A 16,700-nucleotide genomic window follows, 5' to 3' on the forward strand; every position below is an offset into this window, starting at 1 on the left:
TCTGTTCAAGTATTTCATATTCCTTTCCACTATCAAGCACAGAGCACTAGCACTATTGCATGTCAAGTTTCAGCGCCTGCAACTTGAACTCTAAGAGAAGAAAATTGCTCACAAATTAAAATTGGTGTAAAGTTTTATCATGATCCTATGCCTCACTGGATAGCACTGACATTACTCTAGCTAGGTTTTTTGCTGATAAGGGCCAAACATACTTTCATCAGGGAATCAAAGCATGGGGGCTTGTCCACACCCAAGGATGCAGAATACCAGATCCAGATTTTATATAGATGGTCCTAAGTTTCCCAGGTTGAAGTTTTTCAGGATTTACAATATACGGCACTCCTTTCAGAATTATTCAGTACCAAGACCAGAAATAGTACTTCTTCCCATCGTTAACTGCGTGCTCTCTTCCCCTTCCAAAAGGGGAAGATGAAAAGCCAATCCCTAGGTTTGGCTGTGACAGCCTTGCAGTGCCATGCCAAGATTTTTAGACTCCTCAAGGGGCCAGAACTTACAGAAATGAATAGCATCTAGGTGCTTAAATTCCTGTGGGATTTAGCACTGTCCTGGTTTCGGCTAGGACAGAGTTAATTTTCTTCCTAGTAGCTGGTATAGTGCTGTGTTTTGGATTTAGTAGGAAAAGAATGTTGATAACACACCGATGTTTTTAGTTGTTGCTAAGTAGTGTTTATACTAAGTCAAGGATTTTTCAGCTTCTCGTGCCCAGCCAGCAAGAAGGCTGGAGGGGCACAAGAAGCTGGGAGGGGACACCATCAGGACAGCTGACCCAAACTGGCCAAAGAGCTATTCCATACCATATGACATCATGCCCAGTATATAAACTGAGGGGAGTTAACTGGGAGGGGGGATCGCGGCTCGGGAACTAACTGGGCATCAGTCAACGAGTGGTGAGCAATTGCATTGTGCACCACTTACTTTGTATAGTTTAATTCTTTTAGTATTACTATTGTCATATTATTATTATTATCATTATCATTGTTTTTCATTCCTTTCTGTCCTATTAAACTGTCTTTATCTCAACTCACGAGTTTTTTTTTCCCGATTCTCTCCCCCATCCCAGGGGTGGGGGGGCAGTGAGCAAGCGGCTGCGTGGTGCTTAGCTGCCGGCTGGGGTTAAACCACGACAAGCACCCATCACACAACCAACTCACTCTCAGAGAACTTGTGTTCGTACCCCATGATGTGAAACATCATTAGTGTGTAGAAGCTAGAATCCCAACAAGCTTCTCAAGTAAGGTGATCAGGCTTTTCCCTGCCTTACTATGGAAGTCAGTCACTCCCCATAACTCACACACACACCTGCAAAGCACCTGTTCTCAATCAGTACACAACTGCAGTACTCTGGAAACAGAGGCACTCATATGGAAAAAACAGAGTAGCACAATCAATATGGAAATCTACATCATATGGGAACAGAACCTGAAAGTACTCAGTCAATTTGAGGCTACATCTTAAAAAAACAAAAAAACCACTGAGAGTAGGTATGTTAGATTACATCTTCTCTAAGTTTAGGTGCACTGGCACCTTTCACAGCAAAACCATACAAAACCTCTGTAAGACATCCAACACTGCCTTGAAAAGGATTGAAGCAGTTGACTTCAGGGCACAACCAGTTTCACTGATGCATGAACTCCATGTTGGTGGTACTTCCAGAAGCACAGGCACATCCATTGCTGACTTCACTGGAGGCTTTCCAGGCCAAGGCAACACTGCTTCTTCAGCCTGTAGACTAACAGTGTAGAACCTGGTCTGACCAGCTGTTGGGTTTACACGGCAAGGTTTTGGTAGCAGCATGGTGCAGAGGTGGCCTCTGTGAGAAGTCAGGGGCTGCCCCGTGCTGGACACAGCTGGTTCCACAACATACCCACTGCAGACCAAAGGTGAGACCATTAGTCAAGCTGGCAGTGCCTCTGAAAACATACTTAAAAGGCAAAATGTCACATGGCAGGGGGAAGTGTGAGAAGCCACAGCATGAACAAGGTCAGAGAAGGAGATGCTCTAGATGCCAAAGCAGAGGTTCCTCTGCAGCCCACAGAAGAGACCATGGTGGCACAGGTATTGTCCTGCAGCCCATGGAGAAGACGCCACACCAGAGCAGTTGGACATTTCCTGAAGGAAGCCGCAGCCCATAGAGAGCCCATGATGGAGCAGATTTTTGCTGAAAGATTGCAGCCCAGGGGAAAGACCCATGCTGGAGCAGGGGAAGAATGAGGAGGGGTCTGGCAGCTGGGCAAGGTCAACCAACCACACCAGCAAGGAGAAAAGCAGAAACCTTTCCTGTTTGCAGATTCTAGGCACCATCCTCACACTTCAGCCAAGAACTGCCCGTGCCATTTGGTCCTGCAGATAACTTAGTGCCATCTTGCTTGTCATTAGAGGTGACCGTAGCATAAGTGAGACCTAAGAAATATAGGGATAGTTTGAAATCTAGAAAGGAAGCTTTCCCTGGCATAAAATGAATAAACCAGCAAATAAATCAACCAAGGGAAGGAATGGGGAATTAAGTGAATGCAAATGATTAATTACAGTTCTGTTTAATCTTGTCATGTTGACTGACACCAAGTCAGACGTTCTGAGCTCTCCCGTCTTTCCAGGAGAACTGTTGACCTTTCAGACTGATAAAGAAACATCTGCCTTTTGTTTTTCTTTTCTAGCCTAAGAGCTTATATTGCAATTACCAGAGTAGATTCCAAGCTTCAACTAAGACACTTGCCAGTTACTCATTCAGCCCTCCACAATTGCCTCTTTAGTAGCTTGTAGCATTTGTTGAATCACTGCCATTTGAGTTTTAAAGTTGGATGACTCTAATCTTACTCAATTTCCACAAAGACTTCCCCCAAAGGGGGGGGGGGGGGGGGGGGGGAGAATCACACTTAAAGGGAAGCTTCCTACAAAGTCAAGCTCACTGTCTGAAAGCAGTAGGTCCAATAAAACTGTTTAAGCTGAGCAGCCTCTGCATACAGCACTAGATTTAACATAGATGTTGCCCTATAATACATCTAGAAAGATTCCCAAGAGCCAGCTGTACATTCTAACCATCATCAACTGAGAACAAGATGACACTAGGTACCATCAGCTTCGTCCCCAGAAAATACCCAAGACAGAGGCATGTCTCTCCCTAAAGCAAGGGGAAGTCTTCCTGGTGCGTTCACTTCTCTTCAGGGATCTGGAGCTCCAAGCCAAGTGCTCAAGATAAACAAGCAGCCAGACAGCAGCTTGACAAGAGTTTCAGTTAAAGAGTTGATATTGCAACCCAGCAACTGCTTTATCAGCAAAAATAAGGACAGAGCTGGGCAATGAGGAAGAAGAAAGTAATCCCTACTCTTTGGGAAAGAAATTCTTCCTCAAACCCTGTCTCCTGCCTATTTTAAGAGGTTTCCTCTATTCAGAGCCATCAAATCCTGATTGCAGGGCATTATCTAAGCAAGCATCATCAGTGTCAGCATTTATAAATGCTGTCTCCAGTAGTGACTTCATTCAGATGCTTTGTGTAAACAATGCCTAGCACTGGTGTCAATCACCTCACAACAAAACAGATGCCGAGTCTTGTATTTTTACATCAGCATCTGCTAGTGAAACAAAAGCCACTAGCAAGTCCCGCTAAAGCAACTTTAGATAAGTATGATTCTACCCATCTGAACACTGGCATGAGATTTAACAAGATTATCTCTTCTCACTTGATCCTAATTGGTTGCCTTAGGAAATGCATGGATATGCATGAATATTAGTCTGCCATACAGTGAAGAGTTGACATGCTTGGCTTAGGTTGTTTGTGGTAATCCCTAGGTTTGCTTTCTAATAAATACTAACCAGAGTCAAGCCAAAGATAACATCCTATTTTGTCCTCTTAATCTGAGGTGACCTCATCATGTCTATCATCAGCCTTCTGGCACTTCCTGAATGTAAGTGCTTGTATTCTCCATGGTTTCATGCAATGTGAAGACAAGGAAAAAAGTTAAAATCATCTTTAGCTTTTGCTCTGACATGCTGTGCTTAATCATTGCACTGAAAGGTTGGTTACATCTCTACACCTGAGAAGAGTTTATCAAAGCTGAACAAACTGAAGGAAAGCATGTCAGGTGGAAAATGTATGTGCAGTTTAACTTGATTTACTTGCCTCAGTGATTTCCAAAGAAAAGCGTGAATTCCTGAAGTTGGACTCACAGAGGAAGGCTTCAGGCAGAGTTCAGCAAGAACTACCAAGTTCAGAACTGTTCTCCCACTCTCCTTGCCCTGCCTGAACAGAGGCACACACAGAGAGCACACATCTTAGAGGGTGTGGAGCAGAGTTTGACAAGAGTCTGGACATAAGGAAAAAGCTAGTCAGAAGCTTTTCATCTATAGGTATTCTCAAGGTGACACTATCAGTGGGCAGGTTAACTTGGAAGTAGTTATAGTGGAGGGTCCCCACTTAAGGTCAAATGTGGACATTTTCTTAAGAAAAGCAATAATGAGCTGAGTTGCATGGGACACCTGAAAAGGTATCAAGGTTAACAGGAAGAACAGTTACTGTGATAAGATACCTAGGGTTTTTTTTAAACATAGGGAAAAAGAGATACACCTTTGGAACTCAATAGTCTTTGCTACAAAGAAAAACCTGCTGACAGCTGAAGTTAGACTTTCTATTTGGGACTGTCATTCACCCAACAGCACAAGTGTTGCTTGTTGTTTTTGAAGTTTCAACTAAAATCAAATCCTTCTCTTTGCAAATTGCATGGGATTTTCCTACTGAACTCTTCCCATCTATTCTGGGGCTCTTGGGGGGGAGGGGAAGTCCCTGGGTTATGTGAAGCAATTGTGGAAGCTTTTTTGGTTTTAGTTTGTCTTCATGCCAGCAGAACTAGAAGCAAGTCTTGGAGACTTAAGTAAATTCTTAGAGTTCCAACAGGAAACTTAAAAACTTAGTTTACTTCTGACACTCATCAGCTATTCAAGCTAGATCAGAGTCTCAAATATTTGGGCTCAAAATGTACTTGTCATACAACTGGGTCAATTCCAGAGATGTTGAAGGGCAGGTTTTAAGAATGCTCAAATTTACTTGTGCGGCAGATTTTTTCCTCCCACTCAGTTCCAATTTCAGCACCAAAAAACCCTAGCGTTCTAGAAAACATACTGAGTTTTTCTGAAGTTAATTCTACAGGCAAAGCTCAATTTGGAAGTTGGGACTGATTTTGATTTTTTTTATTTTTAATTACTTTCATGCAAGAACCACACACACGAACCAGGATAGCTTCATCCTCCTAGGATAAGAGCTAACATAGCTACACATTATAGCTGTTTATACACCAACAGATTTTACAAAACAGAGCAGATGAGTTAAGGTGCTTTGCCCTATGGGTGCTTTTACATCCAGAGTAAAAATCTGCAAACCATACACTGCAGTATGTTGATGAGCAACAGCTGGCTTCAGTACCAATACTGCTGCCAAAGTGCTTCAGGTAAAGAAGCACTTTTGTGGTAAAGAAAAGCTCAACTTCTTTCTGTTCCCAATCCAGCTAGTTTGGAACTCCTTTAGGTATCTATCGCTCACAATAAAAAAATCCTGGAATTTAGATAGTCTCATTGACAACTGAGGACAAAGACAAGAAAAGCATCAGCAGCCCTAGTTTCACACTGATTGCTTCCCACTCCCCATCCTATTCACCCTCAAGAGGCACCTGTACTTATAACAACACAGCAAAAGTTTAACTTGACTAGTTATTTAAAGCTCCATCAGCCACCTTAAATGCAATCCTGATTTTCAGGGTGTGCACAACTGATACGTGAGCTGTGAAGTTCAGGAGAGTTCCTGCAGTTAGATTTTAACAACTCTGCAAGTTTTAAGAAGGGTAGTAGCTTAGGTGACAGCTCAAGTCCAGCAGAATACAATTTTTTTCTGCCAACACACTTGTTACTTCAGGGAAACTGAGGAGAGGACAAAACCTGGCGGCCTTGGAAAACTTAAGTCTTCAACAGCTACAGCCAGTAACATCCAGACTACTTTGGAGCCAACGGGCCTGCCTCAATGTAAGAGTCCTTAATTTAAAAAAGAAAACCGCCACCAAGTTGGAGCATAAACCACTTTCAGAGTTCACTGTGAAGAGAATGCGCAGCTCCCTGGAAGTTCCTGAAGATGAGCATCTAAAAAAATAAATTTGGGCTGACATACTTCCCCATACTTCCAGACAATGGGTTTAACCATCATTAATACGCTATCACCAGCAAAGTATGTTTATGTCCATTTTGTAAGTGTCTGTAGAAACTGCAGCTACTGCTCCTTCTACAGTTCAAGCTTAAACTAGGAAGAGTAAAGTGAGTGCAAGACCAGTTATTGCCACTGAGAGAACATCCTGCCTCGATGCAGCAGAACATCACTGGCTCTACAGAGCACCTAACAAGCTAAAGCCTATAAAAGATAGCTTTGACTTTCAATCCTGCACCTAAGGGTATGATTCCTGCTCCTAAAAATACTGGCTGTACCTGTGTAATAGTAAAGGAGGAAAGATAGCCCATAGACACCGACAAAGTCAGAGGAATGCTGATATCAACCCTGATAAAAATTCATAGCAAATTCCTTCAATGTTTACCCCCTTATGGAAAGCATGAGCCACTCATTAGGTAGCCCAGCCACGAGCCACCACTGAAATACCTTCTTCCACCATTAGGTATTACCTATTCATATAAGTAGTAGCCACTTTGCCATCACTTCATATTTTACCTATAAAGCTGCAGGACAGCATCTCTAGAATTACCTGAGGCCTTTAGGCACAGCCAGAAGCACCATTCTCTTACAGTCAAGAAGTAAACCCATGGACTTGTACACATGTGCAGTGCACTTAAGATATCCTGTCCCATGGCAACCGCTTTCAGAAGCTAAGTTAAAGCTCTAGCAGCATAGATTTCTGCATCTAGCATAGTTTTCAGGAATATTTCAGATGCATTGCATCTAACTGACGGCAAACAACACCACCAGCAGCAGCCCCGAGAATCCAATTGGCTACAGTTTACTATAACAGCAGGAAGATATGGCAGCAGTGCTGCATTACTGCCTTACACCAGATCCCTTACCTGACAGAACTCCAAAGCCTTGAAGGTAGATATTGGTGTTTTTAAATTAAAAGGGTGGAGCAAGTTCTTCTAGATTTACATATTTTTAGATTAAGACATAGAAAGGGAAACAAGTGAAGTTAATCTCTAGAACTGTGTAGCAAAAAAAGCAGCGTTCATTGCATGAACAGCCCTGTTCATTTTATATGTATCAGTCTTTTATGGACTTCTACCTTAGAAGTATTTTGCTTCCACTAAGACTGAGAAACATAAACATTAAAACTCACCTTTCCCTTACAAGTTTGGAGCAGATTATCCTCCAGTGTTCCAGACAGATAAACTTTTTTAAAAGCTACCTTTGCACATAGCTTATCTATTTTGCAACACTTGCCTGCTCACTTTTAAGAGCAGAGAAATAAGCCAAATGCAAAACTCCAGGCAGAAGCCAACGAGAGTTACCACCATTCTGTATGGTAACTAGACCCAAATCAGAAGTAGCTACTTGGCTCAGATAGAAACCCCTTTATCTGGCCAGTATCCACAAACTCCAACTCATTTAATATCCTCCACTTGGAAATTACACCCAAGAGCTTCTGACTTTTTAGTTCTTAACTTGCACCTCATTCTACCAAGTATTTGTTTAAGCCTAAGTGTAGACTGCATGTAAATCCACTTCAAAGAAATGGGAAGGGAAACGGTTTGATGCACCAGCTAGAGTAGGCTCTTTAATCTTCATGCTACTCAAGGGAATCTATGCTGCAACAAAACATTATCATCCTATCTGCTTCTGACTAGTGTGTATCTGGTACACACAGAAGCAAGATCTAGAGATAGTGTACATCTGGCCATCTTTCCTAGGCATGTGTCCCTGTTGTACGTTAAAGGATACCACTACTTTTACCAGGTGTGTTCACCTGAGCATGCTTCCTTATCTATTTGACTCCTGGTTCACTCCCCCTCTATACCAGAGGTAGCCACACTGCTGCTTCTGCAGCCCAAGGAGCAGCCATGAGTCCACTTGGTTTCATGGTGGCTATAGAACATAAGATAGTTACCTTTACATTAAGACTGTATTGGATTGTTTTCATTTGCTGGAGTGTCAAATCCTAAAGTACTAGAGTTACAACTGAAGGATCAGATGATCTCATATTTCAGGTTCCCTGTATAACCAAAGAGAAAGTTCTTAACCCAGTATTCTGGAACTCCACAAGAAGTATAGAACAAGCACTATTCCATGCATCACAACAAGCCTAAGTATAGCAGCTAAGCTAGTGGACTTTTCTCATCAGAAGGCAGAGTATGGCTTCCCCATGCAATTTAAGTGATTGATATCAGTCATGGAACAGGGAAGAGAACAGGGATGGGCAACACTTTCCACATTCCTTCTAGTCTGTGACCCAGCTAATGGTGACAGAGGACTGGTAGCCAAGAGAAACTCTGAAACAGAATCTGCCCACTAAGTGTTTGGAACCTCTCCTCCTTATTTGAGGATCAGCACTTCCCTCTGGTTATGATTCCAGCTATCATTAACTAGACCAGTGGCCAAGAAAAACCTCAGAAAAGCAAGTTATTTCATCTGTCCTACTTCCCCATCTTCCTTATTCCTACACACCTTCCCTTCCACTTCCTATGATTCTATCAGAAGCTCACCCATGAGAAAGCCCTCAGCTTTACCACCCCCTCAACACCAGCTTTAATCAAATGCCTCAGTGGCACAGGACAGCAGGCTTCTTCCCCTCTGAAAAGGGTGAAATTACATTCTTTCACTTTGCCATAGGACTCAGAATAGGGGAAAATTATGTTAGGCTAATGCTCTTCCAGCAGTGGATCAAATTTAACTTTAGACTGACAAGGGTGCCATGTAGCCTACTGAGCCAGGCTCAATAGATTCAGTCTATGCCTTGCACAGAAAGAATGTTGCATGCAGACAGTCTGCTTCTTTCCCCTTAGCCACTCCAAGTCAAAGTGTTTGGGGCAAGGCAACCCAGTTTACAGAACCGTGGCACATGGTCTGGCTCTGTACTCAAGTACTGGGCAGTGCTCTGTGGCACTTAACCCGTGTACTACTGTCACATTCATTCATGTTCTTCATCCAGAGGCAGTAGTTGCTCCTTAGGGACTCCAGCTCTAGCCCAGGAGAGGAGTCTGGGTGCCCATGGCAGAGCAAGTTATCTGCCTACACGCACCAGTTTCTGTATGGCTTCCTCCACCTGCATGGAAGAGCCTGCCAGCAGCACTGGTGGGTAGTTGTCTAGGCTTTGCTGCCAGACTCTACTTGAGAAAACCCTGAGCCAACCTTTAAAGATGCAGCCTCTGTTCCTAGAGTAACTAGTGTTATTTTCCCATCTCTAGGCACAGGTGCTTCCCCTCAAGGTCTAAGTTTGCTCTCATTTCACACCTACCACTCACTTCCCCACTGCATAGCTACGTGCCACTCCAGATGAGAACACCTGTCAGTGGGCCCTCAAAAGCAGCTGGCTCAGCCACAAGCCAGTGGGAGGCAAAAATGCACAAACCCAACATGCAGGCAATGTCCTCCCAAGCAGGCTACAGCTGGGAGACGGCCAGGGAAGAGTTTGACAGTGCAGGCAGTTGGAGGCTTATGGGGGCTTCTAGGCTACTGCTCTGAGGACAGAAGCACAACTGCCCCAGAGAAGCCGCATGAGAAACATCTGACAGGACAGCCTTCCACCAAGGCTGTTACTCTAGGCTGCCGCTGGCACCTTAGCATCATGCAGTCAGGCCCAGGCCAGTCTCAAGGCTACCTTGGAAGGGTCATGCAGACTAGAATGAATCCCTTCATAAGCTAAGCCTCTGTTTGCTCCATCACCCCTCCCGACGCTGTAAGGACTGCGCTTCCAGCATGTAGGCCTTTTACTCAGATAGCACATGCTTCCATCAGAACAATTCTTGTAGGGGACCATAACAACCATATTTGTCTCCTCAGTTTCATAAGGAACAGCATTTGTGAGTGGGCAGGCCCACTATACATGGCAATGTTTTCTTCACCAAATGAGCAGATGATTCTTCTCTAATGCTCATGAACATTGCTAACACCATCTACAGTGTTACTGCAGCATCCCGTAGGAGTCTAAATTGTATCAGGAGGCTTTTGTGATAAGGAGAAAAAACATCCAGGACAGGAGCCATGAGCCTGATTTCAAGGTAAGGCCTCATCCTGAGGGAGCAGACTGCTCTCAGGCTGAAGAGCTGCTGATAGCCTACATGAGGTCACATACAAAGAGCTCCTTTGTATGGTGGGTGGTTGTTTTCACTGCCCTGAGTGCAAGCTTTACACTCTGGTGTGACTAGCTACTCTTTCCTGCTGTTACTCTCCTATAGCTACAATGCCTCCCAAAAAAAAAAGTACAGAGTTGCATTCTCAGTCATCACCAGAAGGGTTTTGGTGCCAGAATACTCCCTCCTCATACCTACAGGCAGTAAAGCCACCACACACAGAAAGCTTCACAGGGCTCACATGTAAGCTGCTGAACACAAGCCTTGACTGCTCATGTGTGCCAGTAAGAAGAGGGAGACAGTTACATACAACTTTCATCACATCCTGGTAGATTGTTCGTGTAAGCAAACATCTCACACTGACCTCAGACCTTACCCAGAAAGCTCCAGTGCAGAAGCAATTCACCCACAGCAATGGCAGCCTTCAGCGCTGGGGCAAGAACTTCACAAATGGAAGAGCTTCTCACAAACAAGCATAGGAAGCTTAGAGTCCTACCAATGCAACAACAGTACTTAAGCTTGTAACACAACAACAAAGCAGGCTTCATAGTTCAAGTCACAAGTTATAACATCCGCTTCTCTGCCAGAACTTCACTTGACGACAAAGCAGTAAACTACCACCACTGCACACCAAGCTTTGCTCAAGGTCTGCTGTGCCACAAAGTCCCTGGATGTTGCATCAGTACCAGAGACCTTGTGGCAGCTGCTGGGGGGCTCTGACAGGACACCATCACGCTGTCACACAGGAGGCTAAGTGTCACAGTCAGCACAGCAGCCTTCAGGGATTAGCTTCAGTTTCACCTGTATTGCCTCCGTGTTCAGCTTTTAAACTGAGCATAAAGTTTATTGTGTAACACTTAACTGCACTGTCAGATGTGCCAGCCCCAGAAGAACTGGGGATTCAGCAGCCAAATAGGAGACAAATGGGGTTTTGTTTGGGTTTTTTTTTGACATAGTAATGTCGCAATTAGTTTGAGATGGCAGGATAAGAACATCTAAGGTATTTAAAAAGCAGTATTAATATTTCAGAGCTACTATACCACTGAAATGAGGTTTACAGTCATCTTACCAATTGCTTCAGGCCATCTGGAAATGAAAGAAGCCAAGACAGCATCTGCTCTGCACTGATGGCAGTGAAGATTACCTTAGCACATGACTAGAGCTAGAAACTTGAAAACTAGTCCAAGAGGTTATCATTGTAGGTGTTCCACCAGCTACAGAGCTTGCTGCCACCACCAGCAGAAATACATGAACAGTTTCTTTTTCTGTATCCAATCTTTTGGTGGCCAGAAATATTTCATTAGCAGCAGAGGTCATTAAATGAGTAAAATATTCTCGTAACCAACTCAGAAGCTCAGGCAGTTAAAACACCAACTCTAAGACTACACAGAGCAAGTCAGATTGTACAGTGTTTTCCTGTTTAGCACAGGACCCGCTGTTCCAATACTAATGTATTGGAACATAATGTTTTAACACTTCTCCACACAAGAATTAATCCTGTTCCTCAACACAGTTGCAGAAGGTATAAAAAGCAAGTCAAATCAGTTTCTTTGGTACACATCAAGGAATTCAGCTGTCTAACATTAAAGGTCTAAATAGGAACAAGGAGAGGGAGAAATAATTAGTATAGCTCTATGTACAATTAGAGCCTCCACTTAGGCAAGAACATCTCCCACCCAACCAAAACAGAGTATCTGTAACCAAAAGCTATTTGCCATAGAGTAACAAATCTGTCCTGTCAAGGGATGCTTTTCTAAAGACTTGCCTTTGGGTACTTATTCCTTCATTAAAATGAGTCTCTTTAATGTTTTAGATTTCCTTACTGTTGAAGTGTTTCAGTTGTTACTTATCAGTTTAGACCTTTGCAATGCAGAGTGATGATTAAGCTCAAACCAAGAAACAAAATTCAGTCATTGAAAATCCATCCTAAGTTTCACTCTTCTAGGTCTCCTTCATATGGAGCCCTCTGCTTTATATTTTTATCATATGTCCTTTTCAAATTTCTTCCCACCATGAAGAACAGTCTCCCTAATTTTAGTAGAGCATGTGTAAAGACACCTGCTTTGTGGAACCCTCCCAGCAGCAGGGCTGCAGTGAGAACACACAGCAGAACACAGGCTCCTTGGCACAAGCTGCGATGCTGCTTCCTCCTCCAGAGGGAATGGGAAAACTGCAGGAGCCTTTTCAGCACTTTTTATCAAGGTTCCTATTTGGGGTTCTAACTAGTAGCCAGCTGCAGCAGGCAATTCCCATTGCTCTGTGGCACTCCAGTTTATGCATTAGAATCTGTGGGCATCTTCATAGTTTTACTATCTACTACCTTCCCTTTACAACAGCACTGAACTGGAAGGTCCCTCCCTATCTCCAACTAGCATGCCTTTCAAGGAGGGATATGGCACATTTCCATGCATGAAACTAGGAAGAAAGTTATAGTGACTGCCCTGCCCTCCCCTCCCATTTCTTAGTCCTCTGCAGTCACTGGGGGGTACAGATCCCCAGTCTTCCAGAAATCCAAGCCTGTTCCTAGGACAGCTTTTGACTGCTGCAGTCATGTTATGCTCCTTCTGCAAGCACCCACCATTTTCCTGTGCTAGTATTTGTCATTACTGCCACCAACAGTTCTCTGCCATAAGTGGAGCAAGTTCACAATGGTCAGGCATTACACTCAAAAAGCAGGGGGCCTATATAGATCTACCTTTCTGAACTAGAAAGACAAAGGTCACAATTTATTGTCCAGATGGGGGAAAACAGAGCTTAGTGGCACAAGCTATTTAATCGGCTATGAAAGAGTACTGCTCAAATGCACCACACGGTAGGAAATGTAAGAGCCAGCCCAGTCAAGCTCCCCATCTATCACTTTGTGGTCAAGGAGGGGAAACAGCAAGAGCTGGCTTGACACACAACTCCAGATCTCATGCCAGCAGAGAGAAAGAGGCACACGGGAAGAGACTATGAATAGAAAGTAAAGCCTGATTATCTTCTTCCAGAAGGCAACATCCTTCAGACATTTTCCAAGTATAGTCAGTTGATCGCTTCCACAGTACTCTTTAGACCTACAAGAGTAGAAGTGACCAAGCAATTGCATAACACAGCAGAAGCTCTTCTAGAGTCTTGTCAAGTGAGGAAACAAGTCACACAACAGCCTTGGGCTTCCAAGTTATTTCTAGGACACCCAAGATATTAGACTTACTATGGGGCTTCACTTGGGACAGTTGTTATTCACTGTCAGTGGGCCACAGCATATGTACAAAAGCCAGATGTTTCCTACAGGTCACTGACACTTCCCAAATCTAAGGGATTCATGTCACTGCTCATAGTTTTACTATAACAGAAAACAGCAAGCTTTGTACATCTTTTGAGAGCCAGAAGTACCTCAGCAGGCCAGTAGATACTAGCTGCACTTGTAATTTACCTTGGCATTCAAGTAATCATCTTGAACTAACTCACTTCATCCAAAAGTTTGATCCCTTATTGGCACAAGAGATGTAGAAATACCTATTTCTCTTCAATACCATTAGTTTTTCATCATTTTCTGCAAACAGTAGCAAGCCATACTCCTCTGCCTACGTATTCAGTGACAGTGCTGGCTGCCTAGCTTAGCAGCAACGCTACAGTAGTAAGAGGGAAATGCAAGGAGAAAGATCAAAAACTTGCTTCAAGCTTTATTGCTGCTCATTTAAACTCATTGAGTAGGATTAAAAACTGCTGTTCACCTTTAAAAGCATTTCAGCTTGCAAATACTGTAGTTCTAGTGCTTACCATACAGAAAAGAAAGTGTGAAAAGGTAAATATCACACCTAGCAATTGAAAACCTACAGGATCAGACCCTAGAACTGCAACACTGACCTCATCCATCCAGGAAGGGTTCCTGACAGGAATACGCTCTTGATCACAAGTCAGCATAAGAAACACTGGTGTAACTTGGTAATCATCATTAAAAAATGAATAATAAAGAATTTTCTTGTTTACATTGGAATCTAAAGTATGGCACCCTTATACTAATGACAACTTTACTGGCAATGTCCAATCACTAGAAGAGATGAAGCTCAGGGGCTTATATCAATCAACATGGTTGCAAATGAGTAAACCAAACTCCCTACCTTCACATGCACTTAAGCATGACACTTAGAAGGGTGAGAAAACAGGCCTCATGAGTTAAACATCCTGGAAGTTCACAGCCTTCCATTTAAGAGCTCATAAGTTAAAAATTTCAGAAGTTAAAACTTTAAGGCACATCTTCCCACAGAACTGTAGACATTGGTGCTCACAGCTGATGCTCTCCCGCAGTCACGAACGGAGAAACAGCAAAGTCAGTTCACTTACTTCAAGCAAAAAGTAAATCAGTAGTCCTTTGTATTTGGTTTTCCACTCTCCTGAAGTAGCTCCCATTCCAAAGACGACACAGCACAGGGAGCAATTAAACTGCCTTGTAAAGTACAGTATATAAAAGTGGCATATATGGAAATTGTTTGATAGACAGGCTCGTTGTGCAATTATGCACTGCCATCAGGACTTTTTGTTTTGTTCTTTGTTTCAATTGCTCTTCATTAAAGCATTTAGATACCAGTGCTGATGAAGGGCCGTAGTCATCCAGCCAGACTCTTACTTATCACCTCAAAGCTCCTCTCTATTTGGCACCACTCCAATTTTGAGGTTTATGCTTGATGTTGGGTAATACAGATATATGTATAAGCACCCCTATATTTCCCCATCCTTTAAAACAGGTATTCAAGAATTTATGGCACACACTAGTTCTGATCTGCCACATTCTAACAGTTGCTGTTACACATCTGGCCATAAGAGAGGCTACACAGCACAGCTGAACCCAAGGACACCAGTGCAGCCAGTACACTTTCCATAGCTTTGAGAAGCATTTAATAGCCATCATGGTCAAAGAGCACTCCTATTAAAAAACTAGAACATTGCACTAAAGTCTCTTATTGTTATAGTCTGGCTGAGTAGGGATTCCAAAGACTCCTGGTCTTGCCTAACCATGCTGTAAGTTAATTAGGTACTACTTTTCATAGCATTTCAGACTGATGGGTCAAGAATGCACATGGTCAATGCATCCAACACAACTGCAGAGAGATCAAGTTTTTCCACTTACCCAGAGCTGTGCTTTTATTGCAGCATTGGCTGAAGAACAGCTACTGTTTTGCAGTGTTATAATTGAAAGCTCTCATGCTACTCCATAGCGGTGCTGCAGTGGTAACATTAGCTCACTGGGAGGACCATATTTAGAAAAGATGTTGGGATCTCCCCCAGAGCAATGTAATAGTTTGGTAAGTGAAATTAACAGCCCCAGTAAGAGTCAAACATTGTCAGATTAAAAAAACAGAGCTAGACTCCTACAGGGAGAAGTCTGGGCTGAAGGCATCTAGCTTTATTGCAGGGATTCATTTAATCCCTACTTGGGAACATAAAAAAAGAAAAGTCCTAAAGCTATGTGCTGGGAACAGGGGCTGCATTAAATGCAAGAGGAGCAATATAAAAATACAGCCTGCCAACCTTTCCCCCTCCCTTTTTTTTCTGCAATAAATACCAACAAGTTAATACCCATGTATATACTTCACGCATTCAGCCGGTACCCGGCTTTTAATGAGCAGGGAGGCCCTTGCGAGGGTCTGCGCCCGCGGGGAGCCGGGCCGGGAGGCGCTGCGTGCCCGCCGCGGGGCGGGGGCGGCCGGGGCTCCCCGGCGGCGAGCGCCGGGGCTTCACCTGCGGCGCTGACAGGGCGCGGGGGCGGCGGGCCGGGGGCAGGGCAACCTGCCGCGGCGGGGCGGGCGGGAGAAGGGCAGCCCCCACCGCCGGGGTGGCGGCTCACTTACCCGGGGCCCCGTGGCTCGGTGGCCGCGACCCTGAGGCAGATACACCAGCAGCAGCGCCAGCAGGAACGGGCGAGCCCCCGCGCTGCGCCAGGCCCGCGGCACCATCGTCCCTCGGGGGGGCGGCGGCGGGGTAGCGGCGGGACGGCGGGGCTCTGCGGCCACCGGCGGCGGCTCTCCCGGGCGGCCGCCCCTCAGCCCGGCAGCGGCGTGTCCGTTGGCGGGCGGCGCGCGCGGTGCCCCGGGCCGGCTCTGCCCCCTCCCGCCGCGGCAGGTTACTCGTCTCGGCCATGGGGATGCCCGTTATAAAGCCGCGGCGGGGCGGGGCCGGGCGCCACTGACTGCGGCGCACACCTATCGCAGCGCGGCCGCGGCGGGCCGCAACCAATGGCGAGGAGGCAGGACCATCCGCCCCGCCCCGCCGCCGCTCACGGGCGTGAGGCGGGCGGCGCAGGTTGGCCCCGGGCGGCGCGGCGCTGCCGGCGGCCCGGCGAGGGGCGGGAGGCGGGCGCCGTCCACCGTGCCGGCGGTACCTGGAGCGGCCGCCGCGCCCTCAGCGGCTGACGGGGTACGCGGGTGCCAGGCAGCCCT

The 16,700-nt window shown here is 45.1% G+C and overlaps 1 protein-coding gene across 4 annotated transcripts in view; it reads right to left on the reverse strand.

Moving 5' to 3' along the window:
* SMOC1 (SPARC related modular calcium binding 1) overlaps positions 1-16,292 on the reverse strand; it is a 137,385-nt gene extending 121,093 nt beyond the window's left edge. For all 4 annotated transcript variants that reach the window (XM_050897981.1, XM_050897983.1, XM_050897982.1 and 1 more), the window contains exon 1: positions 16,113-16,292. In XM_050897981.1, coding sequence (XP_050753938.1) covers positions 16,113-16,217 — 105 coding nt within the window. In that variant the 5' untranslated portion in view covers positions 16,218-16,292. The remainder of the gene's footprint in view (positions 1-16,112) is intronic.
* Between the last annotated feature and the right edge of the window lie 408 nt (positions 16,293-16,700).

The sequence above is a fragment of the Gymnogyps californianus genome, chromosome 5 (genome assembly GCF_018139145.2).
Source record: "Gymnogyps californianus isolate 813 chromosome 5, ASM1813914v2, whole genome shotgun sequence".
In the NCBI taxonomy this organism is placed as follows: domain Eukaryota; kingdom Metazoa; phylum Chordata; class Aves; order Accipitriformes; family Cathartidae; genus Gymnogyps; species Gymnogyps californianus.